Below are 27,621 nucleotides of genomic sequence, written 5' to 3' on the forward strand. Positions count from 1 at the left end.
ACATGTTGTGTGCAATAAACATATGCAACAAGACAGTAATCAAGAGTCAGGAGTTAGAATGTATTATCTTGGGTAGCTTCAAACATTACCTTAGGCTGAGGAGATCCCTGGGTTTGCTGTTGCTTATTGGCACCAAGCAGGAAGAATGGTGTTCCAATTCAAAGTATAACCTTAAACCAACCCAAATGATAGTATGAAAACATTTAAAATTCTAATATTGTAGCGGCACCATACGTGGTGAATAAAGGTGAGACGTCAGTCCGGTTCAAAGAGTCATTTATTCAGTGGTGACATGTTAGGTTGGTGCGTTATTTATAATACAAAATTTGCTGTAGCTGAGCGAGGTTGTTATCTCGGGCTCAGCTACCTGTCGACTCATCAAGGTCTTGCGGTGAGATACCTTTAGTACCAGGACACTCCCTCTAGCCCATGACGTCATGTGCCCGCCCTCGTATCTCCTGACGAGGGTTCGAGCATGAGTGGCTCGTGTTTAGGCTGACGCCACAATATTTTATTTATATTTAATTGATTATATAATTTTAGCTAGAGCCTATAAATCATTTTAACCAATTTAAATTGGTTCGTCACAAAGAGGATCAGAGATTTTATACTTATCTGATTATATCGCTGATGGGTTAGCACATTCAAGAGCTATGGATAGTTGTCCATTAATAGGTCCATTAAGCTCAAAATTCTGGTAGCAATGGCATTTAATAGAAACCCGAGACTAATCTTAAGATTCATTCATTAGAACATTCCTCACATTTAAAATCTAAGATGATATTGCAAAACTTAACGAATAAAATTATTGTGGTGACAATAATAACCTGGGAATAATCAGAACAAGTGCAAATAAAATGATTCATGACATTGAACTTTTGTTCCACAAGCAAAAAAAGAGAATTAACAAATATGAAGGATGGAGGAAATTAAGGGCCTGTCCCACCAGCATGCGACGATATGCGGCAAGCGCGACCAAACCGGAAGCGGGGGCTGCGCGGAGATCGAGTGATCCCGTACAAGTTGACGTGAAGTTCGAGTGAAGTCTGCGGGAAGTTCGCGCTAGGCGTACGCCGTCAAGACGCTGCGTACGGCAACGAGACGCTGCGCACACGCCCGTCGAGGCGGTGCGTACGGCCTCAATGCGGCTGCGGGTCAGCAGGCCGTTGCCACGCGGAATTTTTGGACCGTGTCAGTTTTTCGGAGCCCCGCGCGATGTCGGGACCAGCTCTGCACGACTCAATATGGCTCCGGTGATCGAAGTGGGACCGGCCCCGCGAGGCCGTACGGCTCAAGCGATTACGTTAGGTCGCGCTTGCCGCATGCAGTCGCATGCTCGTGGGACAGGCCCTTTAGAATCCCATCAATGGACACATTTTAAATACCAGGGTGCTGTCTTAATGTACTGTAAAAATGACCGGATTTCAAATTAATTTGACAATAATATATGCCCAGTATTTTTACTGCTCTCTTCTTAAAATCTTTTAATGCATGCTTTCTTTGGGTACGTAAAAGTGTGAAGAACCAATGCACATGATGCAGTCTTGTACACGAAACACTGCTGTTTAGTTTAGGAAGTTGCCCTAAAATGCTAGCACAAAGAAGCACGATAAAGTCATAAGCCCAAGATTATCTCTCTGGATGGGGCATTATTGAAATCAGGCATCACTTTTCAAAGGGACTGTGAAAACCAGGCGGAAGAAGTGGCACAAGAGTGATCGGATCTAATTTACAAGGTAGAACAGTACTGCTTAGGAACAGGCCCTTCGGCCCATAATGTCCGTACTGAACATGAACTCTAATTTACTCTTAACTCAGAATTTAGCTTTATGTAAACCTTCCTTTATTATGTAAATCTGCTTGTGGCTGTTTGCTTTTACTTGTGATTATAGTGTGTGCATTTTATTGTAACTAAAGTTCTTCTGTGCTGATTGTATAATGTTATCGCTTCATATCAAATAATGGTCCAAGTCCTAATATATCAATATCCAAATGCACTTATTCTCAGTGTCACAATCATACGTGAATTCTGATTTTAAAAATGGAGGGCAAATAATTCCACCCAACACAATTTCCATCCATTGTATCACCCATTAATTATACCTGCCTTTGTGGGTTTTCGTATTTATCTTCCCAAGATAAAACTCAGAAGTTAGGAGAACTCTTCCAATATTTGCTCTTGTATGTATTGATTAAATGCATGCTTAGCTGTCCAACATGGTATTTTCTGCATTAATTTCTAATTTAATTGCAGTGGCAGCATATCAGCCTTGAGTAACCACAAATATTTTCCATTCCAGCCCCTAATTTTCATTGAAAAATGTTCAAAACCACTTTAATAGAGTTAAGATCATCAGTGATGATAGCTAGAAGCATTTTTTGTGGCTGTTTTCGTGATTATTTCAGATCGTCCAAGTTTTTACTCCTATTTAATGCTTTTACATAAACATTTTTTTGAAAAATAAATCCATTGCTTTTGCACTAATGACACATTAATTGAAGTGAATTATTTATTGTTTGTTCACTGGAAATAAATCAATTATCTGAAATTAGATCTGAATCTGCCATTGGCATTAATACTTACAAGTGCATTTACTTGGAGGAATGAAAAAAGTTTATTAATAAAGATTTTATTTATGAATACTTACCTGAATTTATTCATGACAAACTACTCTTACAGCACAAAAATCCAAAGTAAGCAAACAGTCCATTTCAGTAAAGCCAGTTAAAAGTGACAGTCCTATGCCATCAATGAAAATGCTTTCTAATATCAAACAGCACTCTAGACGCCATTACAATTTAAAATCCCATTTGAAGTAGAAGGTAGTTCATGTTACACTCTTCTTATGGATGGAAAAAAAAAATACACTTTTATATTTTTTCACAATCTGGAGCACAAGAACCTGTCTTGTGTAAACTATCAAGAAACAAAATATATTCATCTATTTAACTAATGCATCCACTACACAACAGAACCAGTAGGATGTGCAAAATTTTCCCCAGAATTTGGTTTCCAGTAGGTTGCTTAAACCTTATCAGTTTCACTGCCTTTTTGATCCAAAAGATGACGTATTGCACATTTGGAGCAAATTAAGCAACACAAATCTTACAAATCGCTCAGCAATCTGAAACCAATGTTATCTTGTTGCGTATATAATATTTTGGAGATACTATTGAAACTGTTGATAACTTAAGTGTACATTAGGAATGTATAAAAGTTACTGAGGAAAACATAGTCAATTCAAGAAAAAAAAAAGTAACCTTTTTGCATTTTGTAAAATGTTAAACAAATCATTCTGTCTTGTATTATTTCCCAACCCTTTTCCAGCAGAATTCTGTAGACTGGGATATTAAATTTCACACATTATATTTCATCTACAGAAAAGAAATCAAACAGTAGTGAATTGCAGATACTAAAACCAACTAAGCCATTAGAAATGATTGCAAAGGAAATACACACATCCACCATATTTTCACCAACTGATGTCAGTGCATTCTTAATGTACACACATTTTATGAATCACTATAAATGCTGAAGTGAATGACAATCAATGACTCTCTCTGATTGATGATTGGTCAACACATGCTTGTAACTATATTTGCAACACAGATAAGTGAGCATTCTCCTTTTCCATGGAAGTAATTTGATGGAGTGAATTTGTTCTTCACTTTTGCGGTTTGCGTATGTCACTAGTGCTCATCCAATTCCACAATTGCCAAACAGGAATGCTGCACGGTTTTGTTTTGAAACTCTGGTGAAGTCCGCTGGGCTACTAAGGAAGACTATGGAGTGGTGACTTTGTGGATGAAAATGTTGATCTTTCTTACTTTGAGCTGATCCAGAAGCAGTTATTTTGTGGATAATGGGCTTCAGCTTGTTTCTTCATCCACTTCAAAGGATTAGCCCCCATCCTGGGGCCAGCACTGGTGCACTGTTTGTTTCTCAGTTTCAGCACTGTTCAGACACAATAAAGCCTTCTTTTTCCTGCCCAACGGGCTCCACTTCAGCATAAGCAGGATGACCAGAGCCCCGTCTGAACTTCATTGAAGGCCATCGACTTGGGCGACGCTGCAAGAAATGACAAGTAAGTTAGCACCGACACTGCGGCATAAAGCAAGTGACTCCAAATAGAAAGTTGCAGATATCCAGGTAAACAAGGCCAAGTTGGGCAGCACGGTGGCACAGCGGTAGAGTTACTGTCCAAGATGGGGCCCAACACAGGCAACAACCTCCTATCCACAGGAACAGATCGACAATCACATATTGCAATCGTTCCACACTCTTAAAAATCCATTCCTACAGCAACATTTCTTATTTTAACTATGATCTTCTTAAACTCCTCTCAGATCACTAAACGTTATACCCTTATCATGTATCTATACACTGTAATGTATACACTGTAAACAGGCTAGATGCAGGATGATTGTTCCCGATGTTGGGGAAGTCCAGGACAAGGGGTCACAGTTTAAGGATAAATGGGAAATCTTTTAGTGCCGAGATGAGAAAAACATTTATCACACAGAGAGTGGTGAATCTGTGGAATTCTCTGCCACAGAAGGTAGTTGAGACCAGTTCATTGGCTATATTTAAGAGGGAGTTAGATGTGGCCCTTGTGGCTAGGGGGATCAGGGGGTATGGAGAGAAGGCAGGTACAGGATACTGAATGGCGGTGCAGGCTCGAAGGGCTGAATGGCCTACTCCTGCACCTATTGTCTATGTTTCTATGTAATTGGATTGATTGTAATCATGTTTGTCGTTCTGCTGACTGGTTGGCACGCAACAAAAGCTTTTCACTGTCCCGTGATACATGTGACTGAATACATAAACTGAACTGAAATTGAAACTCTGAGCGCCAGAGACGCAGGTTTGATCCTGACTATGGGTGCTGTCTGTACAGAGTTTGTATGTTCTCCCTGGTGACCACGTGGGTCCGGGTGCTCTGGTTTCCTCCAACACTCAAAAGGTTTGTTGGTTAATTAGCTTCAGTAAATATTGTAAATTGTTCCTTGTGTGTAGAATAGTGTTTGAGTACGGGGAGTGGACTCGGTGCGCCAAAAGACTTGTTTCTGTGCTGCACCTCTAAACATAGAAACATAGAAACATAGAAATTAGGTGCAGGAGTAGGCCATTCGGCCCTTCGAGCCTGCACCGCCATTCAATATGATCATGGCTGATCATCCAACTCAGTATCCCGTACCTGCCTTCTCTCCATACCCTCTGATCCCCTTAGCCACAAGGGCCACATCTAACTCCCTCTTAAATATAGCCAATGAACTGGCCTCGACTACCCTCTGTGGCAGAGAGTTCCAGAGATTCACCACTCTGTGTGTGAAAAAAGTTCTTCTCATCTCGGTTTTAAAGGATTTCCCCCTTATCCTTAAGCTGTGACCCCTTGTCCTGGACTTCCCCAATATCGGGAGCAATCTTCCTGCATCTAGCCTGTCCAACCCCTTAAGAATTTTGTAAGTTTCTATAAGATCCCCTCTCAATCTCCTAAATTCTAGAGAGTATAAACCAAGTCTATCCAGTCTTTCTTCATAACACTTCATATGACATCCCAGGAATCAGTCTGGTGAACCTTCTCTGCACTCCCTCTATGGCAATAATGCCCTTCGTCAGATTTGGAGACCAAAACTGTACGCAATACTCCAGGTGTGGTCTCACCAAGACCCTGTACAACTGCAGTAGAACCTCCCTGTTCCTATACTCAAATCCTTTTGCTATGAAAGCTAACATACCATTCGATTTCTTCACTGCCTGCTGCACCTGCATGCATACCTTCAATGACTGGTGTACCATGACACCCAGGTCTCGCTGCATCTCCCTTTTTCCTAATCGGCCACCATTTAGATAATAGTCTGCTTTCCTGTTTTTGCCACCAAAATGGATAACCTCACATTTATCCACATTATACTGCATCTGTCAAACATTTGCCCACTCACCCAGCCTATCCAAGTCACCTTGCAGTCTCCTAGCATCCTCCTCACAGCTAACACTGCCCCCCCCAGCTTAGTGTCATCCGCAAACTTGGAGATATTGCCTTCAATTCCCTCATCCAGATCATTAATATATATTGTAAATAGCTGGGGCCCCAGCACTGAGCCTTGCGGTACCCCACTAGTCACTGCCTGCCATTGTGAAAAGGACCTGTTTACTCCTACTCTTTGCTTCCTGTTTGCCAGCCAGTTCTCTATCCACATCAATACTGAACCCCCAATGCCGTGTGCTTTAAGTTTGTATACTAATCTCTTATGTGGGACCTTGTCGAAAGCCTTCTGGAAGTCCAGATACACCACATCCACTGGTTCTCCCCTATCCACGCTAGTAGTTACATCCTCGAAAAATTCTATAAGATTCGTCAGACATGATTTACCTTTCGTAAAATTAACTAAAAGTGAGGTGGTGTTTAAAGCTTAAAATGAAGTTGAAGAAAGCAGATAGACATCTGAGTAGCACAACGGTGGTTGGTTACAAATCTAGTTATTCACATTTCAAAGTAAAACTTGAATTTTATGCTCAGTCCTGGAGGATATTCTTGATTGATCTGGTATGGCAATCTATTTAACCAGCTTGTTCTAGGACTGAGAAGCAGAATGTCTAACCTACATGGCTCGTGATGGTCGAAAAGACTTCATAATGCTAACCTGCTGTGAATGATTAGCATTCTAATCACAAAACTATTCAAATCATACATTTTCTATTGATTTAAACTTTAATTACTGCATGGTCCCTTCCTTAAAGTTGTTGATTCGGGTGGTAAAAAGCTAAGGTTCCAGAATTGACTACTGAGGCCTTTCACCGAGTTACAGTTTCTAACTTGAAAATGGCCTTTCATAATCAGTCTTCAAAGTATGCCTCAGTTATAGTTCTGGAATCATACAGTACATAACATACAGTACTCGCTAGAATTTAGAAGGTTGAGGGGGGATCTTATAGAAACGTACAAAATTCTTAAGGGGTTGGACAGGCTAGATGCAGGAAGATTGGTCCCGATGTTGGGGAAGTCCAGAACAAGGGGTCACAGTTTAACGATAAAGGGGAAATCTTTTAGGACCGAGATGAGGAAAACTTTTTCTCACACAGAGAGTGGTGAATCTCTGGAATTCTCTGCCGCAGAAGGTAGTTGAGGCCAGTTCATTGGCTATATTTAAGAGGGAGTTAGATATGGCCCTTGTGGCTAAAGGGATCAGTGGGTATGGAGAGAAGGCAGGAACAGGATACTGAGTTGGATGATCAGCGATGATCATATTGAATGGCGGTGCAGGCTTGAAGGGCCGAATGGCCTACTCCTGCACCTATTTTCTATGTTTCTATGTTTCTATAAGTATACGCGTTGGTCCAACTCATTCATATTAACCAAGACCCAGATCCCCATCCACTTACCTGTGTTTGGCCCATATTCCTCCAGAGTTCTATCCATGTACCTGTCCAAATGTCTTTTAAATATTATTATTGTACTTGCCTCAACTACCTCCTCTAGCAGATCATTCCATATCCCACCACCTTTGGTGTGAAAGGGTTGCTCCTCAGCTTCCTATTAAATCTTTCCCCTCTCACCTTAAACCAATGCCTTCTAGTTCTTAATTTTTGTGGCACCTTACTCTACAATCTAATCTCGTTCCTGTTAAATCTTTGTTTTCTCACCTATGTCATCTGATTCATGATTCCCCTACTCTAGGTAAAATATTCTGTTCCCCTTATACGTCTCTATAAGATCACCCCTTAGCCTCCAGTGCTCAGGGGAATAAAGTCTCTATTAAATTACTGCTGAGTAGCTATAAAATTAACTGGGTTTTGCTTTAGAAAGATTTTTCCTGACCCGCTTCCAGCATTTTCAGTTTTCATTTGAAACTTTCCAGCATATGTGGCTTTTCTGATCTTCGTAGCCGCTGTATTTGAGATATTTTATCAGTGACTAACTTCAAATATACTTCATTGATTGTAGAATAAGATGCCCTGAAATAAATTTGAAAGCAGCTGTATCAAAGGGAATCTTTTTCTCCAGAGCCGCAGGAGAGGTTACAGCTGGTTCAAGTGTTGATCAGTGAAACAAGATTATAATTTCAATATCAATGTTAGAAATGCTGCAATATACACACTGATAAATCCTGTAACTTTTGGCTTGTGTACCTTGCCTTCAAGCATTTCTGCCAACTGTTGGAAGGCCGTCCCTTCACTATTTGAACAGATCACCAACGGCTCAAATATACTATTCGTTCAAGGGCGGGGAGCTATTCACCGCCACTTGGGACTTTGTTCTGCAATTCTCCACTGACATCAGGCACATACAAGGAAAAGCAAATCCGGTTGTCGCCACCCTATCAAGACTGGAGGTGGATGCTCTGAATGCAGCCACACGCATCGATTTTTATGCCATGGCTCGTGCGCAGCTTACAGATCCCGATCTTAGCCATTACCAACGGACGCATGCAGCCCTAAAATTGAAGATGTACCTATCGGTGACATGAGAGAAACCATCATATGTGACACTTCCACTGGCAAACCAAGGCCGTTTGTGCCTAGGGCGATGCGTCGAGTAGTTTTCAGCACGCTGTACAACTTATCACATCCGGGCAAGAACGCTACGATAAAACTAATCTCCGAACATTTCATCTGGCCTTTCTTCAAGCGTGACGTTGGATTGTGGGTGAAGACTTGTCTACCGTGTGTGTCAACAATCCAAGATCTCCAGGCACAGTAGTAGGTATGTTACAAAACCTACCTGAATTGTGTCTGAGTATCTGCCCCACCCCGTGTGCGCGATTCTGGCGCAGTTTAGAGGGGGCGGGTTTAAAACGCGATTTTTACTAGGCTGTTGCAATCGAAAATGTTCAGCCTAGTAAATCATTAACGGAAAATCGCTGGAAGACCCCGTCGCAAAAGGTATTATTAGTTTTTACGGCCTTGTATAATAGTTATAGTAGTTTAAAAATCACTCTCTCAACCCGCAACCTCTCGCAGCCCCAGGGTTTTATAAAGCAAACAATTAAAGGTATGTACCTTATTTTTACATTAAAAGGGGCTTCTTAAGAACCCTGTATATAAAGTTTTCTATAGCGAGTAGTTCATTTTGGGCTCTTTATATCCCGCAGTATTTTTCTGGGCATTTGAGGGCACAAATCCAGCGCAATGTGAACGTTCTAAACCAGCGCGTTCACAGGAACCCACTAGAAAGCCGATTTAAATTGACTTTAATTTACAGCAATTGAACACTAAATTCCTTCCATTTGGCCTATAAATTGATGTAAATGAGATTTAAAAATCATGTTTTATTGTGAATTATTTGTGAATATTATTTGGACACTTAGGCTATTTAAAAATGTTAATCATTTATTAAGAAATTGATAGATGTTTAGATCTAGTAATTGAAGTTTGAAATTAGCTACAATTGGGTAACTAACTAATTATATGCTTTAATTTTAGGTCCTCCAAGTAAGATTATTTTATATTTGTTTCAGAATGGTTCAACCTATGATAACTGAAAATTTCATTCAGTTCTCTTAATTTCTTAAGAAGGTTATGGGCTTTTGACTGTCCTCGATCACAGCTTTTTTGTTATGTCCATAGAAAATCAATAGGGAACAAGATGCTAATTTCCGAGTATGAAAATGGCCATAACTTTTTTATTACTTGAGATATGAAAGTGAATTAGGTGTCAAATTAAACTTATTGTTATGCTTTATCTGATGGGATAAATTGCAGACTTGATTTTTTAAATCTCAAAATTTTGTAACATTGCTAACAGAAGGACCCCTTTGGGTGAGTTTCCTGTACCCGTTTTGAGCACATGCACCTGGAGTTGGGCGGCCCACTCCCACCGTCAAGAAACTACACATATCTGCTCACTTGTGAAGACTGGTTCACAAGATGGCAAGATGCTATCCCAGTCATCAACATATCATCGGAAGCAATAGCCCGCACTTTTGTTGACCGATGGATTTCGGCCTTTGGGGTCCCAAGTACGATCACAATAGATCAAGGACTGCAATTCAACTCTGCGCTGTTCAATCTACCGTACTAACACTAACTGACCTCTTTGATACGAACCGGATTCGAACGACTGCGTATCATCCACAAGCGAACGGCCCAAGTGAACGGTACCATCGCCAGTTGAACGCCGCTCTGGCAGTCGGAGGAGACGCGTCCAACTGGAGTGAACGATTGCCTCTGCTTCTGCTTGGCATTCGTACGGCGGTGACAGCAGACCTAGCATGTTCATCGGCATATATGGTTTATGGCACAACTCTGAAGCTGCCCGGCGAATTTGTCGAACCAATCCCCACAGACTGATCCAAGCAGGTATATCGATCGAACAAACTATTCAGCTACTCAGGCCAACACCGACATGGCGAACACTTCCTGTGGTCTACGTGCCTGCTGACCTCCATCGCTGCACACGTTTTGGTCCGACACAACCCGTCTGACGATCACTTCAGCCAGCATAAGATGGCCCTTCCCAAATCATCCAATGCCTAGTCAAAAGTATTGTGATCTATCGGAACGGAAAAACTGACACCGTATCCGTCGACCGGTTAAAGCCAGAGAATGTATAAACTCCATACAGACAGCACCCCCAGTCGGGATTGAACCCGGGTCTCTGGAGCTGTAAGCTCTGTATGGCAGCAAATGTACCGCTACGCCACCATGCCACCCAACCTGTGTGCCCCTGCATTGAATCACAGATGCCAGAGCTGAGCTGGAGGTCAGATTCAAGCCCATTCTATTATATCTAGATCAGTAGGCACAAGAAACTGCAGATGCTGGAACCTGGAGCAAAACACAAAGGGCTGGAGGAGCTCAACAGATCAGGCAGCATCTGTGGAGAGAATGGACACACAACATTTACGGTCATCAATGAGAGAGAGAAATGGCACTAACCTACTATCTCTGTATCCAGGAGCTTATGTGCATTTTGCTGCAATTGTTGTGAAAGGGTGCACATTAATCATCTTTATTAAGCGTCAACCATAAGAAGAGCAAAAGTGTAAAAGGAAGTTTGAAATTCCTACCAGTGCTCAATTTTATCAAAGGCACACAAAAATGCTGGAGAAACGCAGCGGGTGCAGCAGCATCTATGGAGCAAAGGAAATAGGCAACATTTCGGGCAGAAACCCTTCTTCAGACTGATGGGGGGTGGCGGGGAGAAGAACAGAAAAAGGAGGAGGAGGCATGCCATCATACGATGCCATCAAACGATACATTCAATGTTCATCCCATGAACATTGAATTTCCCAATTTTGTTAGCCCTTGCTGCCTTCTCCCCTTCCTCAGCCCTCGGGCTCCTCCTCCTTATTTTTCCTTTCTTCTCCCCACCACCCCCCCATCAGTCTGAAGAAGGGTTTCGGCCTGAAACGTTGCCTATTTCCTTCGCTCCATAGACGCTGCTGCACCCGCTGAGTTTCTCCAGCCTTTTTGTGTACCTTCGACTTCCAGCATCTGCAGTTCCTTCTTAAACACTCAATTTTATCAAAGTAGACAATTAAAAATGAATTGAAACAAATTAAACACTAATTTGGTTCCTTAATGTTGAACAAGTTTACCTCAATGAAGAAGAGGCTTGCTGCCGATGTTGGATGATGGTACATATAAAAGGTCACAAGGACGGCTGCTATAGCAATGATGATCACCAGGAGGATTCCCGCAATCAGCCCAGTGTGTACAGTGTCTCCTTTCTTTTCTGCAGTGCTGTCTGCCGTTGAAGCTGGAAGAGCAGACAGAAGAAAAATGTAATAACGTTCACCAAAATATGTGACCAAGATGTCATGGAGTCATTCAGCATGGAAAAAGGATCTTTAGCCCAGCTCATCCATTCCGACCAAAATGACCCATATAAGCTAGTACCATTTGCATGGATGTAGCGTGGATAAGTTTAAATCATCATCATCGTTGGAAACATTAGCGACGCAGTGGTGCTAGTTTCCGACAGGCACGGGGACGGACGGACACACCACACATCTCTGTCCTCCATGCAGCTGCCAACCTCCTCTTTTGTCTCTACACAGCAAATCACATTCTGGAAAACTGCTGCCCTTAAATGAGGAGAAATCAAGACTGACAAGTGTGGTACAACTGCAGATTGATCTGAATGCAAACATTATGGAAAAAATGTATACGATTTAACTTCCGTAGACCATTCCGAAGAACATTCAGCATTGAAGCCATTTTTTTGAGTTTCTTCTTGTGCAAGCTAATATTAAAGACTTTATCAAAGCAAAATATTGAAGATGCTTGAAGTCTGGAATGACAATTGAAAATGTTGGAAATACACAGCAGCTCAGGCGGCATCCATGTGGGGAAAGTGAGATGCTCAATATTTCAAGTCAATCACCCTTTGTCATAACAGAATAAGGCAATGACCTGAAGTGTTAACCTTCTTCTGATCTCCGTATATGACATCTGAACAGCTGAATATGTCCAATATTGTGCATGGAATTTGAGGGGTTAATATGCTTGGCTGCAGCTACCTGCTCCAAAGGGTAAATTAGACTTGGGTGCACATGAGCTCTCCAAAGATCTGAGATGTGCAGTGTGACTGATCTCATCGACTGTGTACAGAGTGACAAATATCATCATTCAACCACTCTATGTGGGAGCTGGTCTTAATGTGGAGTTTACCAGTGGGGGGTGATTGTGCCAGGAATACGCTGCAGCGGGTGGTGATGGAGGAAGATACGACAGGGGCATTGAAGAGGCTTTCAGATTGGCACATGGATATACAGGGACTGGACCAATTTTGGTCTCCTAATTTGAGGAAGGACATCCTTGTGATTGAGGCAGTGCAGCGTAGGTTCACGAGATTGATCACTGTCATATGAGGAAAGATTGAAAAGACTAGGCTTGTATTCACTGGAGTTTAGAAGGATGAGGGGGAAATCTTATAAAAGGACTGGACAAAAACTAGATGCAGGAAAAATGTTCCCAATGTTGGGCGAGTCCAGAACCAGGGGCCACAGTCTTAGAATAAAGGGGAGGTCATTTAAGACTGAGGTGAGAAAAAACTTTTTCACCCAGAGAGTTGTGAATTTATGGAATTCCCTGCCACAGAGGGCAGTGGAGGGCAAATCACTGGATGGATTTAAGAGAGAGTTGGATAGAGCTCTAGGGGCTAGTGGAGTCAAGGAATATGGGGAGAAGGCAGGCACGGGTTATTAATAGGGGACGATCAGCCATGATCACAATGAATGGCGGTGCTGGCTCGAAGGGCTGAATGGCCTCCTACTGCACCTATTTTCTATGTTTCTATGTATGTTGCTATGAATCACGTGCGGGCAGATTGCTAGATTGAAGTCTTATTCAGCAAAAGCCAAATGAATCAGTTTATTTTATTTTACTGTCACGTGTACCAACGTACAGTGAAAAGCTTGCTATCCAGTCAGTCGAAAGACAATACATGACTACAATCGATACATTTACAGCGTATAGCTACATTATAAGGGAATAACATTTAGTGCAAGGTAAAGCCAACAAAGTCCGATCAAGGATAATCCAAGGTTACCAGTGAGGGACCTGTAGATAGTAGATCAGCACTGCACTGAAACCGATATGAAATCTACAGGTACCTATGAATTAATTATATTGTACAAACCCTGCGAGTGTCACATTGTGGCATAAGGTGTATTTGTCAAGGTCCTATTATTACAGCTTTGTAAGCTATAAACCCCAGAGAAATTAATTGCATGATGATCCAATCAGAGAAATATCCAAAAATATTGAATTTTTTTTTGTGATATTTTGGAATGTTTATAGATTAACTAGACCAAGTGAAGACCCGTTGGGTCTGCTCCCTCAACGCAGCCGTTCCCTACCCGTAGCCCCCATGGGAGACGTGGTCCTCCAACTGAAGATTCGAGCACTCAGCAGTGCGGCTGTTTTTAAATGACGTCTTTGAGGCGAGAGGCGGGCGCCAGCAGCCGTTATGGTCGCTGGCCAGCAGGAGGCGACAAAATGAGTGAGTGGGGGGGAGGAGAAGGATTTTATTTAAAAAGTGTACATAAACACGACAAAATTTAATGAGGAGTGGATACTTGGAATGACAAGTGAAATCTCTACCGACATGGAAAAAATCTGGTCGTTTGTGGGTCTGGTGTTGGCGTAGCAACTAATCAAAGGCTGGTACCCACAGGCTGGCAACCACAAGACAGGCAGAAACACACACACACACACACACAGTTTTAATATTATATAGATGAGTGTCAATCTGATGACATCAGAACAGTTGTATGCTGCAAATCCTTCTTGAACTATATTCTACACTCTACATCTTTCCCTTCACTCTACCTATTGTACTTGAAATTGGCTTGATTGTATTTATGTTTAGTATTGATTTGATTGGGTTGCATGCAGAACCAAATGTTCCTTGGTGCACGTGACAATAATAAACCTAAACCTAAACATGAAAGAGGAGGGAATGGAGGGATCTGATTTATGTGCAAGCAGATGAGCTTAGTTTATCTTCGACACAAACATTGTGGACAAAGGATCTGTTCATCTGCGGTGTTTTTCTATATCCATGTTTAAACATAGAACAGTGCATCACAGGAACAGGCCCTTCAGCCCACAATGTTTGTGCCGAATATGGTGGCGAGTTAAGTTGATCTTGTCTGCCTGTACATGATCCATATCACCTCTATTCCTTGCACTTCCATGCGCCTATCTAGAAGCCTCTTAAACGCCACTATCATATCTGCCTCCATCACATTCCCTGGCAGTGCGCTCCATGCCCCTATCATCATCCGTGTGAAAAACTTGCCCCTCACATCTCTGTTAAACTTTACCCCTCTGACCTTAAAGCTATGCCTCGAGTGTTCTAATGTGCTGGGAACGGGGAAATCAATTCCACAGACACATACCATGAATTACCATGAATTAAAGGAATTTACCAGATGGACAAAGACCATCTTAACAAAAAATACTCTTACGTTAACTCAACGTCTTGACCCATAAATGTCATTTGCTCATTGAGGCACTTGCAAGTGTGATATATGATAAAATATAATGATCAGGATTCTGCTTGGTGCTGAAGCATCTTCAATGCTGCACTATTGGTGGAAGGATATTAGAAACATAATTGCAACCACATCTATAGCATGGTTACATCTTTGGAAAAAAATCTGCTTCAGGAAAACCTCTGGCCAATGTTTCATGTGGTTAATGTGCCAAACTAGCTTGATAAAATTAAGGTGGTAAATGTCAGACTGTTATCTCATGCCTTGCATTTTGCAAAATGTGGGGAATCTCTCAGGGAGATTTCCTTTGGCCATTTTGTTGAATTAAAATCATAAGGGCCTTTGCAAAGAACTGTGCCAAGGGATTCTGAACTCATTGGATCTACTTATAACCATATAACAATTACAGCACGGAAACAGGCCATCTCGACCCTTCTAGTCTGTGCCGAACTTGTAACAGATGATTTTAGTCCCAGCAGTACATATAATGTCAACATGATTTATCTTTGTCCATAAAAAATATGCTTGGGAGGAATCAAACCTTAAACTACCTTGATCAGTGAGTGCAAGTAGCTGCTTGCAATGCACTCACATCACGAGACACCTGGCAGATGCGGTGGCAACTGCAACTGTTAGTGGCAAAGTCATTCCGCATAAATTATCACACTGTTATGTGACAAATGTTCCTGATGTTGGAGGAGTCCAGAACCAGGGGTCACAGATTAAGAATAAGGGGTAGGCAATTTAGAACTGAGAAGAGGAGAAACTTTTTCAGCCTGAGAGATGTGAATCTGTGGAATTCTCTGTCACAGAGAGCAGTGGAGGCTGATTCACTGGATGTTTTCAAGGGAGAGTAAGATTTAGCTCTTAGGGCTAACGGAATCAAGGGATATGGGGAGAAAGCATGAACGGGGTACTGATTTTGAATGATCAACCATGATCATATTGAACGATGGTGCTGGCTTGAAGAGCCGGATAACCTGCTCCTGCACCTATTTTCTATGTTCCTATGTTTCTAAATCTTGCACTCAGAAATTCACAACTGTATTAAGCAGGAAGATAAACAGATAAGATAAACATTTTCTCTGCAGAAATTCGAATAACTAGGAACTATCCAAAGTCCAGTACAAAACTGTCCAAAGTCCTGCTTGGGAATATTCAGTCTGCTTACAAACAGCAACAGAGAGACGATGGAAAGAGTAATATTGTCAATGCTTCAGATCAATGACCTTTCATTCGTCCTTGATCTTAAGGATTAACTTCATTCTTTTCCTCCGCAGATGCTGCCTGGCCCACTGAGGATTTCCAGCAGTTTCTGTTTTACATTATATTTCAAGCATTGCTGGTATTTTACTTTGGGACCAGGTCTGTGTGTGGGTACAAGTAACAATGGCATGCTGGGGAGTAAAGACATTGCTAGACGCTGTGTGATTTTACTTCGGAGTCACGTGAGTAACTACGTGAAGAAGCCCGCCTCAGGACGCATGTGCGGCATTACGTTTCAGCAGGCAACAGCGGCAGCCGGGAGACAGGGCTCCCACAGAAACGAGAAAAACTAAGTTTTAGGTAAGTACTTACCTTTATTTTTACAGCCCCTTTGCGTCGCAACCGAGCCAGCCCGCTAGCGCCTGAGCAGCGGGCTGGATGTGTGTAAAACCGGGCGGCGGAGCCGACATCGGACTGGGGCGTCCCTCCACCCAGGAGGGGGAGAGACAGCCGCCTGAGCTGCAGGAGCGGCTCTTGGGCATTGGAAAGGTGAGTTTGCAGTTGTGTTTTATTGCAGGTTTCAGGCACACAACGCAAAAAACTCGCAAAGAGAAACTGCCCCGCTCCAACTCTACCAGCGGGGCAGCAACCGGCGGCAGCGTCGCTCGCAGAGCGTTTTTCGCTATCCCTGAGACCGAGCCAAGCCAGTCTCGCCAGAGCCTGCACGGCGGACTGGGAAAGCGGCCAGGAAGCCAAACGGCCGGTCGTCTCCGATTGGTCGGAGGGGGACATGTCTCTACCAAAGCAGAGAGAGACAGCCGCCTGAGCTGCATTTACCAGCTCCTGGAGGAGAAGGTCCACCGGGAACAGCAGCGCTCCCAGCGAGACAGGACAGGCACCTCCTCCATAGTGTCATGTCAGGCACTGCCCTTTGCTACCCTCATACCACGGGTTGGAGCAGGAGGCTAGCATTGGTGACCAGGGCAGGGCTGGTCTGCAAATGGGGCAGGCGGACAAAATCGGGAGTATGCATGGGGTGCAGGATCAGGAACAGCTGTTGGGTGTGGTGGACCGCTTCGTAGCAACCCCACGGGCTGGAGCACCGCCGGAGCCAAAAAATGGCAGCCAGCACAAACCTCTACTGAAGAAGGTGCTCGCCGAGGTGCAAGAATATACAGCACCAGAGAACTGTGAGGCCCTTAAGGGGAAAAAGCCTCAAACAGCAAAATCTGCGAATGTGGGGGCCCTAATGCGGGCATAAAAACTCAAGCTACAGCGGATCCGAAGGCTCCTGACATCAGCTATCACAGCCTATGCTCGTTCTGTGGAGACAACGAAGATGAACACATACCAGCAGAAAGTGCTGGTATTAAGGTGTACCACACAATTCGAACTAAACAATCTCCGAAGGGAAATATAAGACCTGCTCTCAATCTCAAAATTTGCAGGCTTGAGTAAAACCCCAGCTGCGGAGGCAGACTCACTGCTATTTGGGAGAGATCTGAACAAAAAGCTGAAGGAGATGGAAGAGGCATCAAAAACCTTCGGCATCATGAGGGCAGGCCCCGGGACAAGCAAACCACGACTTCCGATACCCAAGCAGCAGCACCCCACGGCATCCACCAGTCGACGTCTAGAATATGGGACTGGTGAACGCTTGGGGCCGCATTATCCCCAAAGATCTTTTAGATCAGGGCCCGGCGGACCCCCTGGAAAATGCGCCTCCCCCCAACGTCGCCAGCACGTCGTCAGAACAAAAGCACTCAGAAAACAGAAAACACAAAACTGCCAATAACCATGGAGGTAGGTGGGTCTGGTTCCTACCAGCATATAGAGCGCTTTCCTGGACTATCTTGGGTTTCATATTAATTCAGTCCACGTAACTATTATGTTGCCAAGAGACAACATAGTTGAATTGGCACAAACAAGCAACAAATTAATGGTCAACAAACTACCAACTACTCGACAAGTAACAGAGTAATTGGGAAAAATGGTAGCATTTCTGTCTACATGATTCAGATCTTAGTATCAAAAACAACATATAGGTTGTCATTGAGCATCTCATGAAGTTACCCACTGAAGTAATATCAGAAAGACAGTGGTGGGGTTACCACTTATACTGGGCATTAATTATCTAAAAAATGTTCGGGTGAATTTTATGGGTTTTAAAGCACTTGCATGTATAGGTATAAATAGACTACACTACGGAGGTGGCCTATATTAACCATATGGGCAGCATAAAGTCGGTATCATATGACAAGTTGGTCAAAACAATTTGGCAATGGTATGTCCAAAGATGTATTTGACTATCAGCAACTTACCTGCCAGGTAAGCAAAATACAGTGACAGACACCAGGTCACATAAATTTAAGGACAACATCAATTAGATGTTTTTCATATAAAGTTTTAACAAAACTATCAAGCTATATGACGCACCAGATATTAATGCATTTCATTGTCTCTGTACTGCACACTGACAATGACAATTAAAATTGAATGTGAATCTGATATCGATTATCTGCATCAACGCTATATCACCAGGTGTTTGGGGATGTCCTATGTATGTCGCGGGGGAAACCAGACCCTGGGGCAGTGGAATCTTCATTGAAAATTTCTCTGGGACAGATAGTTCCAGCAGAAAGCTCGTCAGCTATATATATTAACTTTTCTGACCTATAGGTCATGTTGTCATTCAAGAATGTATTTATAATATTGATAGACAAATGCGTTTCGCGCTGCATTGGTGAAATTAATTCTATGTATTTCTTCCCTTCTGCCTCACCAATCGAGAACAACGCACAGTACAAAAGGATTCTGCTTCAGGTATTTGATAGTACCTGACGGACTTACGCAGCCATTGTTCACTATACGCCATGACATGGTTGTTGAAACTTGGATGGTATTTCCCAGTACCCAGAATTATTAACAATCGGAGCCGGGCACAAGTCAACTGTGCCATGGGAAAATCAAGCTCCTGAGTTGCAGATTCTGCACAAGCCTCATCTGGGACTGGGATTGTTATACTGAACCATCGACACCATGTCAGCATCCTTCTGAACATCCACTGGACTACAACACTTGTCCAGCATCAAGAGAAGTACTGCAAGGATACAGGGATAACCTACTCATCCGATACAGTTACTACGAACTGGAATTCCTGGAGAACCTTCATCACGATGAAGGATTCGGCTACAGTACCATCAACACAGCTAGAATTGCCCTGCCTGTTGTTTCAAAACAGCTACAGGACAACAGGCCATGGGGTCACTGGCTGGTGGTAAATCTTTGAAGGGTATTAAAACTCTAAACCCCTAGACCAGGTACACCCATATATGGGATGTCACAGTGGTATAACCATACTTCAGGGGATACCCACCAGCCAGATCCCTCAACCTGAACCTTCTATGCACTAAACACATATGTTGAAGGCACACGGAGCAGCACAGAGGGTCCAGTCACTACTCCTATTTACAACTGGACACCATGCTCATAGCTTCAGACCAGATCTCTATCATTGTCCAGGGAATGGTCAAACCAGACCAGGAACACCTTATCCAGTCATAAAACCCGGGCTTACCCGCCAGAAAACACGGTAATGTGCCATGACCCTATTACCTTACATAGACACAACCTAATTATTCGAGGGAGATGAAAAGCCTTGTGGGTTGGTCACAAAAAACCTTGTGGTCGGGTAACAAGCCTTTTTTGAGATGGCTCAAGCAGGTATTAAAGCTCCTGGGATAAAACTAACATGTACAAAGTTTTCATTCCACAGGACAAGCTTCCACGTCAACGGCAAAAGAATGGACGTGCCTGTAAACCACATCCTGGCTACAGCAGAATGGTGGGGGTAAAACGTTCAGAGAAATAATTTATTATAAACTGTTGACAAAACCTGTTTTTATTTGCAGGAAAGATTCCAATCTGCAAATATTTAAATTAGCCAAGGGGAGCATTTAAATTTCTTCAGTGTTATTGTAAAAATACCATTGTTTTTCTATAAACAGATTCATTGGTTGATTATGATAACACGCTTCCTCCCTCAAAGGCTTCGGCAGCGAGTGATATAAAGCTGTTACACGGTTTGAAATCACAGAAGCTTTGAAATCTTCACGTAGTCACTCACGTGACTCCGAAGTAAAATAGTAAGATTAAACGAGAACTTACCAGTTTGAAGTTTGATCTGTATTTTATGAGGAGTTACGATGAGGGATTACGTGCCCTCCGCTCCCACCCTCATTATATGGATCAAACTGATAAATTGATGTCTCTTTGTCTTTACTATGTTACTTCAAATACTTGTGTCTATCTGTGATTCCACACCGCTGCTTTGAAGTATGCCGCACATGCGTCCTGGGGCGGGCTTCTTCACGTAATCCCTCATCGTAACTCCTCATAAAATACAGATCAAACTTCAAACTGGTAAGTTCTCGTTTAATCTTACTATTTTACTTTGGAGTCACGTGAGTGACTACGTGAAGAACCCGCTCAGCGCGCATGCGCGGCATTGCGTTCAGCAGTGCAACAGCGGCTGCATCGGGAGTCAGGCGCTCCCGCTACAGATTGAAAGACGGACCGTCAGGTAGGTACCCTGAGGTCGGGTTTCTTTCACAGGAGAGCCTTCTGCTTTGTTTTACAGGCAGAGAACAAAAAGGCTCTTGAACAAACCTGTCCCCCGCTCGACTCCAACGGAGGAGCGTTCCATCTGGGGGGGTTGGGGGGGGGGGGGCAGCAACAGGCGGTAGGACCGCTTACCGGGCGCTCCGCCATCCCCGACACCGTGCCGAACCCAGCCCCGCTAGCGCCTGAGCAGCGGGCTGGATGTAAAGCCACCCGAAAAAGCGTCCGGCCGGTGGTTTACGACTCGTCGGACGGGGCGTCTCTCCACCCGCACGTGGGAGAGACAGCCGCCTGAGCCACATAGAGCGGCTCCTGGAGCAGGTGCTCCAGCGAGACGCGCTGCGTGAGGGGCGCTCTCGCAGGGGGGAGTTCAGTCGCTCCACAGTGCCAATATGGCACGCCAGATATCGACTTATTTGCATCAAGGCTAAATCACCAGGTACCTATGTATGTCGCTTGGGAACCAGACCCTGAGGCAGCAGCAGATGCGTTCGCGCTGGATTGGGGAAATTTCTTCTTCTATGCATTTCCTCCCTTCTGCCTCATTAGCCGTGTACTACGCAAAATACAAATGGACTCTGCTTCAGGTACTTTGATAGTACCCTACTGGCCTACACAGCCATGGTTCCCATTACTCCACGACATCCCTCCGAACATCCACAAGAAAACAGTACTTGCCCAGCATCAAAAAGTGGGAGAAGTACTGCTTGGATACAGGGACCACCTACTCAACCGCTACAGTTACTAACGTATTGGAATTCCTGGCAAACCTCACCACGATGAAGGACTCAGCTACAGTGCCATCAACACAGCTAGAAGTGCCCTGTCTGTCTATTTACAACCAGCTCCAGGACTGAAAACAGGCCATGGGGTCCCACCCGCTGGTGGTCAAATTAATGAAGGGTATTTACAACTCTAACCCCCAGACCAAGGTACACCCATATATGGAATGTCAGTGTGGTCCTGACATACCTCAGGGGATGGTCACCAGCCAGATCCCTCAACCTGGAACAATCTATGCTCAAAACACTCATGTTGATGGCACTTGTATCTGCACAGAGCATCCAGTCACTACACCTATTGCGACTGGACAACATGATCACAGCTCCAGACCAGATCTCTTTCATTATCCAGGGACTGATCAAACAGAGCAGACCAGGAACACCTAATCCAGTCGTGGAATTCCGGGTTTACCCGCCAGAACCACGGTTATGTGCCATGACCCACCTACTGTCCTATATAGACACAACCAAAAATATTCGAGGGAGTGAAAAAGCCTTATGGGTCAGTCATAAAAAACCTTATGGTCGGGTGACGAGCCAAACCATTTCGAGATGGCTCAAGCAGGTACTAAAAGCTGCCGGGAATTGACACTAACATGTACAAATCTCACTCCACCAGGGCAGCATCCACATCAACGGCCGAAAGAATGGACGTGCCGATAGACCACATCCTGGCTACAGCAGTATGTCCGAGGGAAACAACGTTCAGAACTTTTTATAACAAGCCGTTGGCAAAACCTGTTTTATTTGCAGAAAAGATTTTACAGACTGCAAATATTTAATTTAAGCCCAGGGGAGCAGTTTAATTCTTGTTGTTATTGTTAACAAATACCTTTGTGTTTTTCTACAAACAGATTCATTGGTTGATTACGATAACACACTTCCTCCCTCAAGGACTTCGGCAGTGAGTGAAGTAATAACTGTTACACGGTTTGAAATCACAGCTTTAAAATCTTCACTCAAATCTTCACTAATTAGGAAAGGGAAAATAGATTATGAAAGAAAACTGGCAGGGAACATAAAAACTGACTGCAAAGGTTTTTACAGATATGTGAAAAGAAAGAGATTAGTTAAAACAAATGTAGGTCCCTTGCAGTCAGAAACAGGTGACTTGATCATGGGGAACAAGGATATGGCGGACCAATTGAATAGCTACTTTGGTTCCGTCTTCACTAAGGAAGACATAAATAATTTGCCGGAAATAGCAGGGGACAAAGGAGTTGGAGGAATTGAGTGAAATCCAGGTTAGCCGGGAAGTGTTGTTGGGTAAATTGAATGGATTAAAGGCCGATAAATCCCCAGTCCTTGCAGTCAGAAACAGGTGACTTGATCATGGGGAACAAGGATATGGCGGACAAATTGAATAACTACTTTGGTTCCGTCTTCACTAAGGAAGACATAAATAAAGGCCGATTAAAGGCCGATAAATCCCCAGGGCCAGATAGGCTGCATCCCGGAGTACTTAAGGAAGTAGCTCCAGAAATAGTGGATGCATTAGTAATAATCTTTCAAAACTCTTTAGATTCTGGAGTAGTTCCTGAAGATTGGCGGGTAGCAAAGGTAACCCCACTTTTTAAGAAGGGAGGGAGAGAGAAAATGGGGAATTACAGACCAGTTAGTCTAACATCGGTAGTGGGGAAACTGCTAGAGTCAGTTATTAAAGATGGGATAGCAGCACATTTGGAAAGTGGTGAAATCATTGGACAAAGTCAGCATGGATTTACGAAAGGTAAATCATGTCTGACGAATCTGATAGAATTTTTCGAGGATGTAACTAGTAGTGTGGATAGGGGAGAACCAGTGGATGTGGTGTATCTGGACTTCCAGAAGGCTTTCGACAAGGTCCCACATAAGAGATTAGTATACAAACTTAAAGCACACGGCATTGGGGGTTCAGTATATATGTGGATAGAGAACTGGCTGGCAAACAGGAAGCAAAGAGTAGGAGTAAACGGGTCCTTTTCACAATGGCAGGCAGTGACTAGTGGGGTACCGCAAGGCTCAGTGCTGGGACCCCAGCTATTTACAATATATATTAATGATCTGGATGAGGGAATTGAAGGCAATATCTCCAAGTTTGCGGATGACACTAAGCTGGGGGGCAGTGTTAGCTGTGAGGAGGATGCTAGGAGACTGCAAGGTGACTTGGATAGGCTGGGTGAGTGGGCAAATGTTTGGCAGATGCAGTATAATGTGGATAAATGTGAGGTTATCCATTTTGGTGGCAAAAAAAAGGGAAAGCAGACTATTATCTAAATGGTGGCCGATTGGGAAAGGGGGAGATGCAGCGAGACCTGGTGTCATGGTACACCAGTTATTAAAAGTAGGCATGCAGGTGCAGCAGGCAGTAAAGAAAGCGAATGGTATGTTTGCTTTCATTGCAAATGGATTTGAGTATAGGAGCAGGGAGGTTCCACTGCAGTTGTACAGGGTCTTGGTGAGACCACACCTGGAGTATTGCGTACAGTTTTGGTCTCCAAATCTGAGGAAGGACATTATTGCCATAGAGGGAGTGCAGAGACGGTTCACCAGACTGATTCCTGGGATGTCAGGACTGTCTTATGAAGAAAGACTGGATAGACTTGGTTTATACTCTCTAGAATTTAGGAGATTGAGAGGGGATCTTATAGAAACTTACAAAATTCTTAAGGGGTTGGACAGGCTAGATGCAGGAAGATTGTTCCCGATGTTAGGGAAGTCCAGGGCAAGGGGTCACAGCTTAAGGATAAAGGGGAAATCCTTTAGGACCGAGAAGAGAAAAACATTTTTCACACAGAGAGTGGTGAACCTCTGGAACTCTCTGCCACAGAGGGTAGTTGAGGCCAGTTTATTGGCTATATTTAAGAGGGAGTTAGATGTGGCCCTTGTGGCTAAGGGGATCAGGGGTTATGGAGAGAAGGCAAGTACGGGATACTGAGTTGGATGATCAGCCATGATCATATTGAATGGCGGTGCAGGCTCGAAGGGCCGAATGGCCTACTCCTGCACCTAATTTCTATGTTTCTATGTTTTTCACGTAGTCACTAATGTGACTCCGAAGTAAAATAGTAAGATTAAATCAGAACTTACCAGTTTGAAGTTTGATCTGTATTTTATGAGGAGTTACGATGAGGGATTACGTGCCCTCCGCTCCCACCCTCAATAATATGGGTCAAACTGATAACTGATGTCTCCTTTTCTTTACTATGTTTATTTCAATAACTGTGTCTGTCTGTGATTCCACACCGCTGCTTTGAAGTATATGCCTGATTGGGTTCTTCATGTAATTACGTGAAGAACCCGCTCAGCGCGCATGCGCAGCATACTTCAAACTGGTAAGTTCTCATTTAATCTTACCATTTTAGTTTAGTTTAGTTTAGTTTAGAGACACAGCGTGGAAACAGGCTCTTCGGTCCACCGGGTCCGCGCCGACCAGCGATCCCCGCACACTAATGCTATCTTACACACAGTAACATAGAAACATAGAAAATAGGTGCAGGAAGAGGCCACTCGGCCCCTCGAGCCAGCACCGCCATTCATTGTGATCATGGCTGATCTTCCCCTATCAATAACCCGTGCCTGCTTTCTCCCCATATCCCTTGACTCCACTAGCCCCTAGAGCTCTATCTAACTCTCTCTTAAATCCATCAAGTGCTTTAGCCTCCACTGCCCTCTGTGGCAGGGAATTCCATAAATTCATAACTCTCTGGGAGAAAAAGTTTTTTCTCACCTCAGTCTTAAATAACCTCCCCTTTATTTTAAGACTGTGGCCCCTGGTTCTGGACTCGCCCAACATTGGGAACATTTTTCCCGCATCTAGCTTGTCCAGTCCTTTTATAATTTTATATGTTTCTATAAGATCCTCCCTCATCCTTCTAAACTCCAGTGAATACAAGCCTAGTCTTTTCAATCTTTCCTCATATGACAGTCCCGCCATCCCAGGAATCAATCTCGTGAACCTACGCGCTGCACTGCCTCAATCACAAGGATGTCCTTCCTCAAAAGTTAAGAGACCAAAATTGTACACAATACTCCAAATGTGGTCTCACCAGAGCCCTATACATCTGCAGAAGAACCTCTTTACTCCTATACTGAACTCCTCTTGTTATGAATGAAATCTTGTAGGGACAACTTACAGTTATACCAAGCCAATTAACCTTCTGTATGCCTTTGGAGTGTTGGAGGAAACCTGAGATCCCAGAGAAAACCACGTAGTTCACATGGGTGAACATACAAACTCTATACAGACAAGCACCCATAGTCACGATTGAACCCGGGTCTCTGGCACTGTAAGACAGCAACTCTACTGCTACGTCACCGTGCCGCCCAGAGTTACAGGTTATTTTCACTGCGTATGAAAAGGCGGCTTAAAATCATCAAAATCATTTACTGCTTCTGGAAAGGAAATACTTAGATAAGGTAGATTATCCATCGCACAATAGAAGCAAATGACTAGCAAAGGAAGGCACCATGGTGAATCATATTGACAACTTAATGCACCATATCATTCTTAAATTAAAGGCAGTGCAGTTGATTTGGCGACCTTTTATATTATTTATGTAATTTAAAGAAAGAACTGCACAGGCAAGGAAGAATTTTGAAATACAAATGAGCAACTGGATTACACAATATATTTAGATCTAGTCCCTGCCACAAAATATAGTTGGCACAATGTGTAAAAGGTCTGAAACCAGCCTTTTGGGAATAAACACAAAGGGAAGACATGGACATTTCTGTGAATATAATATCAGTGGACATTCAGAAGCATTTTTTTTTAATAAGATGCCTCCTAAAGTGTTCATCATATTTAGCATCATTCATTTCATGCAGGAGACATGGTAGAATAAACTAAAGGATAGCACCAAAAAAAAAATCAGAGGGCAGGAGTTCAAAGTTTCCCAGATTAGCATGCAGAAGGAAATAGTTTCCGATTGGGGCCCATGATTGAATTAAAAGTAACATTAGCAAATTTGCAGATGACATAAAGCTGGGTGGCAGTGTGAACTGTGAGGAGCATGCTATGAGGCTGCTGGGTGACTTGGACAGGTTGGGTGAATGGGCAGATGCATGGCAGATGCAGTATAATGCAGATAAATGTGAGGTTATCCACTTTGGTGGCAAGAACGGGAAGGCAGATTATTATCTGAAGGTGTCAGGTTAGATAAAAGGGGACGTACAACAAGGCCTGGGTGTCCTAGTACATCTATCACTGAAAGTAAGCATGCAGGTAAAACAAGCAGTGAAGAAAGCTAATGGCCTTCATAATGAGAGGAGTTGTATAAGAGCAAAGAGGACCTTCTGCAGTTGTACAGGGCCCTGGTGAGACCACACCAGGAGTATTGTGTGCAGTTTTGGTCTCCTAATTTGAGGAAGGACATTCGTGCTATTGAGGGAGTGCAGCGTAGGTTCACGAGGGATGGCGGGACTGTCATATGATGAAAGAATGGAGCGACTGGGCTTGTATTCACTGGAATGTAGAAGGATGAGAGGAAATCCAATTGAAACATATAAAATGATTAAGGGATTGGACACGCTAGATGCAGGAAACATGTTCCCGACGTTGGGGGAGTCTAGTACCAGGGGCCACAGAAAAAGACTAAGGGGTAGGCCATTTAGAACTGAGATGAGGAGAAACTCTTTCACATAGAGTTGTGAATTTGTGGAATTCTCTGCCTAAGAAGGCAGTGGAGGCCAATTTACTGGATGCATTCAAAAGAGCGTTATACTATGCTCTTAGGGCTTGTGGAATCAAGGGGTATAGGGAGAAGGCAGGAACGGGGTATTGATTGTGGATGATCAGCCATGATCACGTTGAATGGTGGTGCTGGCTCGAAGGGCCGAATGGCCTACTCCTGCACCTATTGTCTATGTATCTATTTCACATAGTACATTAATGATTTGCACTCCAAGAAGAAGTAAAAGGCTTAGAGAAGAGTTGAGGAAAATATTTTTCATCACGATGGATGTTCGGGATATTGAACTCAAAGCTTAAAAAGAGTTTTAGATGTAGAAAGCATCTATTTTTTAAAGGTCCCGGGATGTCTCCTTAAAGAGATGTAATTCACAGGGTAGACACACAAATCTGGAA

General features: G+C 43.4%; 1 protein-coding gene across 1 annotated transcript in view; it reads right to left on the reverse strand.

Annotated features, from left to right (window-relative positions):
• Positions 1 to 259: 259 nt before the first annotated feature.
• Positions 260 to 27,621, reverse strand: part of plxdc2b (plexin domain containing 2b) — a 476,090-nt gene continuing 448,728 nt past the window's right edge. The window contains exons 14-15 of the mRNA XM_055648826.1: positions 11,542 to 11,702; positions 260 to 4,069 (exon numbers count right to left, since the gene is read on the reverse strand). Coding sequence (XP_055504801.1) covers positions 3,950 to 4,069; positions 11,542 to 11,702 — 281 coding nt within the window. The 3' untranslated portion in view covers positions 260 to 3,949. The remainder of the gene's footprint in view (positions 4,070 to 11,541; positions 11,703 to 27,621) is intronic.

The sequence above is a fragment of the Leucoraja erinacea genome, chromosome 2, assembly GCF_028641065.1.
Source record: "Leucoraja erinacea ecotype New England chromosome 2, Leri_hhj_1, whole genome shotgun sequence".
NCBI classification, from domain to species: Eukaryota; Metazoa; Chordata; class Chondrichthyes; order Rajiformes; family Rajidae; genus Leucoraja; species Leucoraja erinaceus.